Source organism: Carettochelys insculpta, chromosome 2, assembly GCF_033958435.1.
Source record: "Carettochelys insculpta isolate YL-2023 chromosome 2, ASM3395843v1, whole genome shotgun sequence".
Lineage (NCBI taxonomy): Eukaryota > Metazoa > Chordata > Testudines > Carettochelyidae > Carettochelys > Carettochelys insculpta.
Genome location: NC_134138.1, coordinates 232,551,752 through 232,565,336, shown reverse-complemented (window position 1 = coordinate 232,565,336; position 13,585 = coordinate 232,551,752). Strand labels below are relative to the sequence as shown.

Sequence of the window (13,585 nt, the reverse complement as noted above, 5' to 3'; positions counted from 1 at the left end):
TTAATTGGTTTTCCCCAGCCCCCCATAACAGTATATGGAAGGCTTAATTTTGACTGCCATTTATTTGTTGGAAAGAGGAAAGCCTGCATTCATGCCTATGCAAATTTCAAGCACAAGGGTTGTGTACCACTTATGATCTATTATTGAAGATTTAAGTGGCATGTGAATAGTATAGACCTTGTGTAGGTCCTCTGTATCAGTGTGAATTTCCTGCCTCATGCGTGATTTATCTTTCACTGGGAAGATACAGGGTGGAGAATGAAAGGCCGAATTTCTCTTTACTAAGTAAATAAAAGAAAGCCAACCCCCACTAATATTAAACCTTAGTACTGAAGTTTTCTGAAAAGCTTTTATTTAGGTCTCCCAACACCTATCTAATTGACCCCATTTAAGCCAACAGTGCAAAATGGACTTGTAAGAGGAAAGATACTAAATGCTGTTAACAACGGGAATTTAGAAGGAAATGTCATTTTTTTTTAAAAAGTTTGTCTAGGAAATTGCTGTTTTGTTTGTAACATCAGGTGCCTCTCGGAGCATTTCTATCAGGCTACATTGAGAGTAACATCTATCTGAAGAAATACTCAAATTAGTATCTGTTTATATTAATGTTGCACCTATGTCATGGACTGGGCTCTCACTGAGAGCTAGGTTCTGTGGAAACAAAACAAAATTATGTTCTCTTCTCCAAAGAGCTTTCAGTCTAGCATATATGTCATATTTCTGGTACGTTTATAATTGTTCCAGTAGTATTAGGCCCTATCTTAAAACTCCAGCTCCTCAGAGTGATTGAATCAAGATTAGCACTAGTACTGCTGATTGAAGTATGTGAGAAAAAGTTTTAACACTTTTTTTTTAGCTGAAATTCAGAATTTTCAGAAAACTTTGACTATCCTTTAAAGTTGATGAAAAATATAAAACAAATTCAGGAACAGTTTCAGGTAATTATACTCCTTTTTGACTACTTCCGGTCATTAGTAAAGATTTTAATCTTCTGGAGAAATGGTAGACTGGCCACCTTCTTCCCCGTAATTGGAGGAACACTTCAGTAGCTAATTCGTGGTGGTGTCTGACCAATGATCTCAGAGAAAGAGGCCACGAGTTCATTCCTTCTGGCTGCTGAGAACTGCACTGACCACAGATAGGGAAGATTAGGAAATACTGTACAGTATATTATGTTACACAAAGGCACGCAGACTACAGGTGGTTGTCTCCAATTTGTGCTTATGGGAAAGGGATCAGGCAACAGTTTGCAGATACTGTCTGGTGAGTATTGAATGTGTATATCTAATACTTGTATTGAAATTAGATAATATGAAACATGCAGCATGTTACTTTTACTTCTCCCATATCTCAGATTATACAGTGTTTAGGTTAAATGTAGGGAATGGGAAGGGTATTTCAGTTTGACTGTGCTTCTCTGCTGCTTTTCCATTCAAAAAATTATCTGCTGTTATTTCAGGGTTTTGTTTGCTTGTTTTAAGGAATTTCTTTCAGGCTTTGGTCTCTCCCTGGTAGAACAAAATGTAGGCAGTGTAGACAAATCTCTTAGCTCTCAAAAACTGTGAAAATTAAACTATTGAACTAATATTAATTGACATAAGTATTCTGAGCCTTATCTTGAGATGGGCAGACTATGCACAATGCAGTTGGCTTTCTTTTGTGATGATGCCATCTGAGCTGATTTAGTACAGGTATGATGGTATTAAAAGAGAATGAAATTAATTAGATTGACTAAATGGGATTGAAGTCAATGTTAACTTCTTGCCACCTTTGTATTTTACAGGGTGTATTTGAGAAGATTTTTTCTCTTTGGCCAGTGTCCAAGTGTTTTGAGCTGAATGGAAATGTTTATGAGTGGTGGTTTAGATGGAAGTTGGACCGCTATGTACGTAATGCTTTCATAAATTAATTGTGGTTTTGTTTTTAAAAGTATTCTTGAACGTACTTTAACTTTTAGACTCTATTTCTCTCTCTTCCTCTGGAAAAAGTAAATGTGAAGTTCCAGTCAAAGGGTTGTTTTAGGGCCCGGGAACAGTTTTCATTGAAGCATTTGTCAAAGTCATGCAGAAAAGATGGACACTGACTTGTTTATGTTCTGAGCCTATAAAGTGTTCCTAATCAGAGCTCTGCATATTCTGTCTAGTCCCAGACTTAAATTTTGCTGGGACGCATGTGATTTCTCTGGCACTTCAAAGCTAAATTCTATAGGAAATTTTAAATTTCTCTCATAATGTGAAATAAATAGTTAATCTTGTTTTCTTTAAACCCATGACAACCTTGGAAGAAACTTTAATTAATCAACAACATAATTTATAAATTAAGGACATTTCCATGGAAGTGTTTCTTTTGAACACTGTGCTGCGGAAATCAGAAGGTCTTGATACAGAAATGTATTTCACCTTTTATGTGGAGATGTTAGTTTGATCTTATTGTTTATATATATGTATTTTAAATAAGTTTTTTGAGGGGGGCATTCTTCCTCCTCCACAATGTGATGTACTGGCAGAGGGAAAAAATTCTGTCTGTTTTCACCTGTGTCTTGTTTGGGTGGTGGGAGGATGTGAATGCATTTTTCTTTGACCTGTTGTTGACTTTAGCAGTCTTCAAATTCTTCCTGCTCCACAGAGTGAGTGGTCTAGGACCAACCAGTGACATACCTTGTCCCCTGCTGCCAACTGTAACAACTGCTTAAATTTTTTGCATGTCACAGACAGATCAGTGTACTTAACAAAATTCCAAATGTTGCAATTTGTGAAGTATATGTTGCATTCAGTGGAAGTGCTGAAGGGTAAGTGCCAGAACACCAAAAAATTTAAACCAGGCAACAGAAGCAGGGCTCCGAACCATAGCCTGATGTTAACTGAGGAGGTTGGAGTAATGTTGCATACTGCTTTTTTCTTATATATACCTCTCTAGCTGGAATATTATACATCTGTGATGTAGAAGAGCATCTTCAGTGTTCCCCGCTACTGAAGTAGGGGAAGCTCATAGAAACTGACCCTTAACAACCTCTTTTTCGAGAGACAGACCATTTCCATGAGGAGTAAATTCTGTTATTTCTGTGGATTTATAGAAAACATGAGGTCCTAACCCTAAAAAGTATCTGAATAATACTGGAAACTTGAGTGTCGTGTTAATAGTAACTAAAACAAAATGCAATGTCAATTTTTGAGAGTATTAGTTCTGAATTAAATGTACTTTGTAATTTCTATAAGCTACAGGAAGTTTGGTGTTTTTCATGAATTATAGTTTGAAAAGTAACTCTTCTGGATTGAGCTTTTATATTACAAAGCTTAACAACTCTGTTACGTTGGTGTTTTCACTTCTGTTTATTATATGCCATGAATGAGCATTTATCCTGTTCTTCATTTGCAGGTAGTCATTTATGGGATGATGTTTGCTTTTATTTATCTGGCATTACAAAAACATCAGATGCTTTCAGAAGGGAAAGGAGAGCCTCTCTTCTCCAACAAAATTTCAAATGTTTTACTCTTCATTTCTGTAGTTTGCTTTTTGGTGAGTCCACAATGTGAATTGCAGATTTGTGTATTGAAAACCATCACCCTGAAGATGATCAGATTTCCTGAGAAATTGTCATGTAGCAATGAGTGCACATTTCATAAGAGATGCTCTTGGGCTGCAGAAGTTTATTTCAGTTTATAAGCAGGGGTGGAATGTGGTTCCCATCTGCTGTCAGTCTCTGAGGCTGTGTTTACATTACCACTTTCCTTCAAAGGCAGGATGGTAATGAGGCTGTTCGGAGTTTACTGATGAAGTGCTGCTGTGCATAGGCAAATTGGCAACCCTCCCCCCCAGCAGCAACTCCGAAGTTTTAAACTTCAAAGTACCGATGCGCGTTTAGCCATGGTGCTGCTGCTGGTACTTTGAAGTGCTGGGGCATCTTCAAAGTCCCCTTACTCCTAAAAGGTTTTAGGAGTAAGGGGACTTTGAAGATGCCCCAGCACTTCGAAGTACCGGTGGGAATGCTGCAGCTAGACGTGCACCGGTACTTTGAAGTTTAAAACTTCGGAGTTGCCGTGGGGGAGGGGGGAGAATTTGCCTAATGAAATGCTGCCTATGCACGGCAGCACTTCATTAGTAAACTCCGAACAGCCTCATTACCATGCTTTCTTTGAAGGAAGGTGGTAATGTAGACACAGCCTGAGGGAAGCCATGCCTCTTTGCTACAAGCCATATTTTATAAACTGCTCCTACCCATTCTAAAGTTTCACTGGACTTCCCACCTCCCCCTTTTTGTCTGTTGTAGACTGTAGATATTGCAGCTTCTCTGCTTGATTATATTGATGCCTTTAACAATAATAATATAGATGACCTGAGTAAATAGTCAAGAAATGAGCAAATGTCTAAATGGTGATTAACAAAATTGTCAGTAGTGGGCTGGTTTTTTTTAAATAGAGTATTGCATTCATCATCTGCAAAGCAGTGTTTGAAACGTGCATTTCTGTGTAGCAGGTGTAAAGGATTGAGAGGTCCCTCCCTGCGCTTTGCCACTGCTGTTTTAACATGCTTTAAAATACTTTATCCTGTTGTTAAATCTTAAAATCTCTTAAACATAGTCTGTTTGATGACTATGCTTGTTTGTATCTTGTAGACCTACTCTATCTGGGCTAGTAGCTGTAAAAACAAAACCGAGTGCAATGAACTACATCCTTCTGTTTCTGTTGTGCAGGTAATTGTGCTCCTTTTCCTTAGTGATAGAATCTAGGATTCTATTTAACAAAGTATAGATGGTCTCTGATATCTTTGCACTTAATATCAGTTGATGAACTTCATTTTCATGCATGAATGGGGAAAAAGGCTTTTCACATTGCTGATTATTTTTCCTCAACCTATGTAATACAAAGTTTAAAATGTAATATTTTATGTACATATCATACACATTTTCAGTCTATTCTGTAAGGGTGTGGGTATATTTCATATACAGAGTAATATACTGTTATATAAATGTGTGTGTGTGGGTGCGCATGCATGCACTTGTGTGAAATAAATATATAAAAAAATAAAAATTAAAATACACATTGATGGCCATATACAGTTCCTGAATACTAATTCATAAACACTAGAATTTCAAAGTTACAATATAACCATTCAACCACACACCTCACTTGGAACCAGAAGTACGCAATATGACAGCAGCACAGACCCAAAAAAGCAAATACAGCACTGCCTTAATGTAAACTACAAAAAAAGGGAAAACAGGATTTTTCTTCTGCACTGTAAAATTTTAAAGCTGAGTCAGTTAAATCAATGTTCAGTTGTACACTTTTGAAAGAACAACCACAGTGTTTTGTTCAAAGTTGTGAACAACTTCCATTTCTGAGATGTTTGTAACTCTGTATGTAACTGTATGTAACATGGCTCTGATCCTGCAAACATTTACTCGTGTACTTAACCATTCACTTAGTATGTCTGTAAAGTGTTTAGAGGATCAAGACCTTTATAATGCAGGTACTGCATGTATTTTAAAGTTTTTATTCTATACCTACATAGTAAAAATATCTGATTAATTTTCATAGTGAGTGCATAATCTATTTTCAGTTACTTTTCGCAAATGAATTTCTTTGTTTTAGATTTTAGCTTTCATCCTCATCAGGAACATTCCTGGATATGTTCGTTCTGTATATAGTTCATTTTTTGCCTGGTTTGGCAGAATTTCTTTAGAGGTAAGTAGAGTGATAACAGTTCGTTTTAAGAATTTGTAAGTGATGGACTTGTAATCTATGTAACTAAATAGTAGAAAGATATTTTTGGTTCATTTGCTTTGATATAAAATTGTGGCTGTCAATATTTTCACTAAGAATGTCAAGATTATTGCGGTAATATTGAATTAACTTCTGTGGGCTACCCAATGAGACAAATTTTTGAGATATACAGAGCGCTTCTTTAAGTCTGGCAAAGGTAACTAGCGTATCACAGCTAATTACCAGGGACACACAGTTATAAGCAGTTAAGATGTTGCAAGAAACCACGAAAAATGAAGTGGGCAATCAATACCTCTTCAGTTATTGGTCAAAGGAAGGTTGGTAGGTTATAAATTGTAATGAGCTATAAACCAGTATTTTTGAGACTGATTTTGTTTTAATGCCTTGCAGAGTTATGAATTTAAGTTCCTAACAGTTGGTAACCTACTGACCCTCCTGTATCCCAGGACTGCAGAGATGTTAAATACCTGCTTCAGTTTGAGTGGTTTCTTTCATCATGTTTTAAACCCTTGTGCTTAATAATCTGGCCTGCTTTATATTTAGCTGTGACATTCATAAGAATGTTGAGAATGGCCTTACCAAGTAAGGCCAATGGTCTGTCTAACCCACTGTTTTGTCTTCCGGCAGTGTCTAGTGCCCCAGTTGCTTGAGAAGAAATAAATAAAACAGGATGGTTATTGAATGGTACATTTCATGTTATCCAGTCATAGCTATTAAAGGTATAGGGGGATTCAAAGCAGGGGATTGCTTCTCTGGTTTTCTTGGCTAACGGCCATTCATAGATTTATCCTCCATGAACTTATTTAATTCGTGGGGTTTTTTTTTTAGCTCAGTTATGCTTTTGGCCTTCACGGCACTCTGTGGCAGCAAGTTCTGTAGGTTGACTGTGAGAGGTACTTGGTTTGTTTTAAACCTGCTGCCAATTAATTTGATGGGATAGCCCCTGCTTCTTGTGTTCTGTGAAAGGGAGTAAAGTGTTTACCCATTCTCCACACCAGTCATGATTTTATAGCCCTCTACTTTATCCCCCCAAGTCATCTCTTTTCTAAGATGAACAGTACCAGGCTTTTTAATCTCTCTTCATATGAAAGCTGGTTCGTACCCTTAATCACTTCTGTTGTTCTTCACTGTCGTTTCTCAAACCTAAACTGCATGCAGTATTCAAAGTAGGTGTGTTCTTGGGCTTTATATGGCAGCATTGTGATACTGCCTGTCTTACTTTCTCTGTCTCTTTCTTAATAGTGCCTAAATCTAATTGTTAGATTTTCTATGGCCATTGCACATTGTGCAGATGTTCTCAAGAGAACTGTGCACAGTGACTCAAGATCTTTCTTGAGTGGTGCTGCTAATTTAGATCCCATCCTTGTGTATAATTGGAGTTATGTGTTCCGCTGTGGAGTACTTGGCATTTAAATACACCGAATTTCATCTGCCATTGTTTTGCCTAGTCAGCTGGCTTTGTTAGATTGCTTTTTATTTCTTTGCAGTCTGCTTCTGGCCTTTACTATCTTAAACAATTTTTTATCATCTGCAAACTTTGTCACCTCACTGTTTATCACTTAAACAGGAGTAGCCTATCTTAGCTATTGTAGGCATGATAGCACACTCGTTTATAAATTTAAATATGCAAATCTCTTTTCCTTCTAGCTATTCATCTGTCAATACCACATCTGGCTAGCAGCAGATACAAAGGGGATCTTGGTGCTCATTCCTGGAAATCCAGTGCTCAACATTATTGTCAGCACTTTTATATTTGTCTGTGTGGCACATGAAATTTCTCAGATCACTAACGATCTAGCACAGATGGTTGTTCCTAAAGATAATGCAACTCTGCTTAGAAGGCTGCTATGTATAGCTGTTTTTTTTTCTGGACTTCTCTTTTTGTCAGCGATTCAAGATCAGTCAAGGCATTAACTTCGAGAAGTCTTTAAAACTTACTTCAGGCTTACTTTTTGTCTGCCTGAAGAAAAATATTTAACTGGAGGTATAAAAAAACATATACAGTGCTGAGCTGCAGCAGGAAGACAGCTTAAAGTCTGTTAAATGTGTATATAATGGAAATGTACATATTTTGTGTGGAAATACCCTTCTCAAAAGAACCGAAGCAAACAAGAATGCACTGTACAGAATTGCATGTGAAAAGTGAGGATTTTTTTTCTACTGGATATATATTTCCATTTACATATGTGTTAAAAAATAACATGAAGAGAAATAGGTGGATTGCCAGCCTAATTTGGAGATTTACTGAATTTGCCTTGATACTTGCGGATATTTCCTAGCATGCTACGGTATACGTAAGACACACTTTAATTTTCTCAAGAAACTTTTTGTAACAACAAAGCGGACATGATGTATGATTTTTAGCTGATGGTTATGTTCACTATTTAAAAATGACGTATATCTTATTGGCAGTCAGGGTCATTTTTCTAAAATTGTTAACTCATTGTCTCGGGATCAGTATTTTGGTGTAGTCAGGATGTGAATACCTTTATACATTGAACAAAAAAGAGTAACAATTTAAAGCTATTTCATTTAACATTCTAGCCAGGTTTACATGCTATTTCATAGATGTTTTGTGTATTTATTTATTTTTATTTACTGAAGTGATCTTGCTTTTGCATTTTCTAATACGTTCACTTTATCACCAACATTTTCCAGTTATTGCTCTTCCACACTCTATAGTTCACAACATTAATACAGCCCACTGAAAAACAGTGAGCAATATTTTGGCTGAGTATTGAAAAGCTGGGAAAATTCCCCCCCCTTTTCCAGTCAAACCTCTACTGTACTGAGATCTTACAGAGTAGAGAGGTGCACAACAACCTTAGACCCCCAGATCATGTGTGATCTTGTTCTCCCAAGGGAGCTAGAGCCATGTGAGAACTTAGAGTAGTATCTTCAGTGAAGGTATGGAGAGCCAGCCTGCTTAGGAAAGAGTAGTAGTTGACTGTTAATTTGGCCAGCTGCAGAGAATAGTTTGCTTTTTAAATTGACAGTGAAATACGGTTGAGGTCTGTTGTTTAGAAGAGCCAGTTCTTCCATTTCCTTTTAGCTGTATCTTTCCTTGGTAGCTGAGATTCAAATGCAGAATCAAGTTTTTCTATATCATGTATCTTTCTTTTGCATACCGTATAGAATTGAAAGAAACATACCACTTCAAATTAGAACTGGTAAGTTGTGATTTTAATTCCTGCAAATTCAGTGGAACTAAAGAGATACTTTGTTCTACTGAACAATAACAGTACAGTTTTCACAGTTTTGTGTGAGTTTGACTTAACGTAATCTTGAAGGTTCAAGTACTTCATTCTGTCTTCTAGCTGGCTATTGTTTTAGCACTCGAATACAGTATTGTTTTCTCAGCATATGTGCAATTAATTATATGTAATGATAAACAATAAGAATTTTAATTTATACAGTAAGTTGTCTGATATTTATACATTTTCTGATGTATCAGTTGAACTGTGGAGTCCAGATGTGCAAAGCCACCTGTATCTATAGGGAAACTTTCTTGACAGTGAAAGAACAGCTGCATTTTGTTCCAGTAAAGAAAGCAATTTGTGTTAAGAATGATGGATCAAGTAATAAGAGGAAGATAGCAAGATAAAACTAATATAGGTCTCAAGAATAAACTTAGTGTATTAATTCAACAACCTTGGGTATGTAAACCAGTTTTATTGGCAATTAGATGAAAAATGTGCAACACTTTCTCAGTTATTGTTTCTTTTTGGACATGATTTCTAATGTTTGGAAAGTCATCCTTAGCCACTGATCAGTATATTTAATGTACTGAAAGATGAGCTATAGCTGAGCACTGTAGTGATAGTTATTATGGACAGGATGTACAACCTACATCTATACCATTATTAGAAGTGAGCTTGGAGGGAATTTTTTGGTTTTGTTCTTCACAAACTAAGCAATGTAGATATTTATTTATCTGTTGTACAGATTTGGTTAAAGATTATTTTTAATGTTTAAAATAGTGCACTTGTTTGCTATTGCTGTATGTGGGAGAAAATATATTTTCTTTTAAGGTTATGTGAAAATATGAAGTAATTTAAACATTAAATAAATGTACTGTGGATGCTTATTTTTGTATTGTGAGGTGCATTAATTACTCAGTTAGTTATATTTTTCTTACTGTTTAAAACCAGATCACTGGTAACTTATTAGCATACCTAGCCTAAGTCAGAGGGTTCACGTTTTAGAGCACTTCAAAAGTAATTTCCTACTCATCATTACTTCCCCTAATCCTTTTCAATGTAGAAATGGTCAGCCTTCCAGTCAGCAGAATGGGGCTGGCATATGGTTACAAGGTGGGGGTTGAAAGAGAAGGAAGCATACACAAGCCAAAGTGTGAGTGTGGCTACTCCACTGTCCATATTTCTGAGGCATGACGGCTCCATGCAGGTGTGTGTTGGTGGGATGACCCCCATGATGGGTCTAGCCCTATGATGAAGTACTGCCAGAGCCAGTGAGGGTGGCATCAGTATTTCCTGCACTGCCTGCAAGGCCTTTGGTGTCAATGCGACTGCAACTACAAGTCTAGATCATGCCTGCCACACTGGTAAGTGACAGAGGCCCTTGTCACTATTGATCAAGACTGCTCAGCTTGAGCTGAGGAGCACTGGGTTACCTCTAACTCTCTCCTTTCACTTAGGAGAAATGGGAGAGCTTCCATTCATGGTCTGCTTTGGCTTCTGGCTGGAGCTGGGAAAGAGTATCCATGTCAGCTTGAAAATAGAGCACTCTGCACCAGTGCTGTGGTGCTTGAGACCAAGTCAGACCTTTGCTCCAGTGCTGGAATTCGTGCCAACTCCACCAGGAGTGCCCTGAGCCAAATGTCTCCCCCCCCACCCCCGCCCCCAGTTACCTGATTTATAGATATGACTCTTGTTACTTATCTGTTCTTTGCCTAGACAAAATAAACAATTGTTTTCAAGGTCACTGATGGGCATAGGCTGCTTATGAGCATAGGACTTAAAGCCCTGGGAGCAGGGCAGGCCTCACTCCTTGGCAGAGTTCCACTTGGGTCTAAGGGATAACTTAACTATTTTTTTCAGGAAACAGTTGTAATGCTGAACGGTGCAAAAAGGCTAGCCAAAGTGGGCTATCAATAATAGTAGTTTTAAAGCATGTCCAATTTTGTACCTAAAGTTCAAAGTATCCTGTTAAGTTGCATCGCTAGCCTCACCTTGTGTAAAAGAAAAACAAAAATACATACCATGGCAAAACAAAGCACAAATGAGTTAAAATCAGAATATCAGGCCCAGAGTCATGATCCTGCCAATTCAGTGGAGATTTGCTTCAATGACCCCTTTGCCAGCCAACTGCAGAGTTTTGAATGTAGATTATAGAAATGAATAAAATATTCAAGAAATTTTTTTCTAAAGCAAACATTAAAATTGAAAAAAAAAACTATAGAAATAAGTCTAAAAATCTTTTAATCTGGCTGTTACTTTAAAAAAAAACTTGCTGTAGACTTCTCAGTTGATCATAAAGACAATCAGAAGAAAGGCTGATATTAATACATTTATTTTAAAGATAATTTTAATGTAACAAATATAAAAAGTTATCTGTGTCTTACAAATTGTCAAAAATGTCCAGAGTACAAAAAAAAAACATATAGTTAAATGGAAATGATTGTATATTCTGGGACTGAGTACTTAATACTGTGGGCATGCACACTATACACCAGAAAAGCGTGTGCATTATTTGCACAAATAAAGAAATAAGACGTGGTTACGGCATTATCCCATTCACAAATTCATTGCTTCTGTCAACTTTCTTTCTTCAGGGATACCATTTACCTGTAAATAAAAAGAATGTATATAATCTAATGGCTGCAGCTCTTCGTAAAATACAGAAACATTGTCATCATTATAAATATGAATTATATATCATTTCCATAAACCTCCAAAACTCAAAATACGCATTACAAAAGTCAGCAACTCTCAAGCCCAGGGCCAGCAAACTGTTGACAACTTCAGGATTTTTTTTTTCTTCCAGATTCTTCCAAACCAGAATCCAAATATGTCTCCCTGCTTAGAGTTTCTGTATCTGCACAGGCCTGCATAGTTTTTGGCTTGGAGTAAGCAAGTATGATAAAAACAAAAAGCAGTCAAGTAGCACTTTAAAGACTAGCAAAATAGTTTATTAGGTGAGCTTTCGTGGGACAGACCCACTTCTTCAGACCACAGCCATACCAGAACAGACTCAATATTTAAGACACAGAGAACCAAAAACAGTAAGATGTGGTGTTGGAGAGTTGTCTGGCTGCCTCCTGTTGGAGTTTGTATTACTGGAGTTGTCTGGCTGCCTATGAACTATGAACAGACTATGAACAGGAGGCAGCCAGACAACTCTCCAACACCACATTTTACAGACCTCTCTCTGCTGATCCCACTTTGGAATTCCAAAGGAAATTACAACAACTACTGAAGGAACTCCCTGCTGCTACTCGGGACCTCATTACCTCAGACACACCATCTGAGCCGCAGCCTGGATTATTCTATTTACTTCCCAAAATCCACAAACCTGGAAACCCTGGACGCCCTATCATTTCAGGTATTGGCACCCTTACCACCGGATTATCCAGTTACGTGGACTCCCTCCTCAAACCCTATGCCACCAATGCTCCCAGCTATATCCGAGATACCACCGACTTCCTGAGGAAATTACAAAACATTGGAAAAGTTCCTGATAACGCCATCCTTGCCACAATGGATGTAGAGACTCTGTACACTAATATTCCACATAAAAACGGATTACAAGCAATCAGGAACACCATCCCTGATGCCACCACAGCCAATCTGGTGTCTGACCTCTGTTACTTTGTTCTCACACACAATCATTTCCATTTTGGGGACAATTTATACCTCCAGATTAGTGGAACCGCTATGGGCACCTGCATGGCCCCACAATACGGTAATATATTTATGGCTGACCTGGAACAACGATTCCTCAGCTCTCGTCCCCTGTTACCACTCCTCTACTTAAGATACATTGATGACATCTTTATGATTTGGACCCATGGTACAGAGGCTCCAGAAGAAATCCACAGAGACTTTAACAACCTACACCCCACCATCAACTTATGCCTCAATTACAACGTGCAAGAGATACATTTCCTGGACACTACAGTACTAATCAAGGATGGCCTGATCAGTACCACACTGTACCACAAACCCACTGATCGCTACACTTATCTACACCCTTCTAGTTTCCATCCTGCACACGTGACTAGATCCATTGTTTACAGTCAAGCTCTTAGGTATAATCGCATTTGCTCTGATCCAACTGACAGAGACCAAAAACTACAAGAACTTTACCAAATATTCATAAACCTGAATTACCCACCAGGAGAAGTAAAAAAACAAATCGACAGGGCCAGACGCATACCCAGAAACCAGCTACTCCAAGATCATCCCAAAAAAGCCAAGAACAGAACACCACTGGTCATCACTTACAGCCCCCAACTCAGACCACTGCAACGAATTATTAAAGACCTACAACCTATTCTTAATCAGGATGCTACACTCCAGAAGGCCCTGGGTGACATGCCTGTTCTCTCCTACAGACAACCTCCCAACCTCATGAGGATCCTTACTAACAGCCACAGTCTATACCCCAGGAACACCAGTCCTGGAACCTTTCCCTGCAACAAAGCCGGCTGCCAGCTTTGTCCACATATCTTCTCTGGAAATACCATCACTGGACCTAACCAGGTTACTCACAGAATCACAGGCACTTTCTCATGCTCCTCTACTAACATCATATATGCCATCATGTGTCAACAATGCCCAGATGCTTTGTATATTGGACAGACTTCTAACTCCCTTAGACAAAGGGTCAATGGGCACAAA

At 38.0% G+C, this 13,585-nt stretch overlaps 2 protein-coding genes across 6 annotated transcripts in view; one reads left to right on the top strand and one right to left on the bottom strand.

Annotated features, from left to right (window-relative positions):
* CASD1 (CAS1 domain sialic acid O acetyltransferase 1) overlaps positions 1-9,933 on the top strand; it is a 64,765-nt gene extending 54,832 nt beyond the window's left edge. The window contains exons 14-18 of one of the 2 annotated variants that reach the window (XM_074984722.1): positions 1,784-1,885; positions 3,376-3,516; positions 4,613-4,690; positions 5,592-5,684; positions 7,371-9,933. In XM_074984722.1, coding sequence (XP_074840823.1) covers positions 1,784-1,885; positions 3,376-3,516; positions 4,613-4,690; positions 5,592-5,684; positions 7,371-7,637 — 681 coding nt within the window. In that variant the 3' untranslated portion in view covers positions 7,638-9,933. The remainder of the gene's footprint in view (positions 1-1,783; positions 1,886-3,375; positions 3,517-4,612; positions 4,691-5,591; positions 5,685-7,370) is intronic. The other variant, XM_074984723.1, reaches the window with a different exon arrangement.
* A 1,306-nt stretch (positions 9,934-11,239) lies between these two features.
* Positions 11,240-13,585, bottom strand: part of SGCE (sarcoglycan epsilon) — a 62,498-nt gene continuing 60,152 nt past the window's right edge. For all 4 annotated transcript variants that reach the window (XM_074984717.1, XM_074984719.1, XM_074984718.1 and 1 more), the window contains one exon: positions 11,240-11,530. In XM_074984717.1, coding sequence (XP_074840818.1) covers positions 11,514-11,530 — 17 coding nt within the window. In that variant the 3' untranslated portion in view covers positions 11,240-11,513. The remainder of the gene's footprint in view (positions 11,531-13,585) is intronic.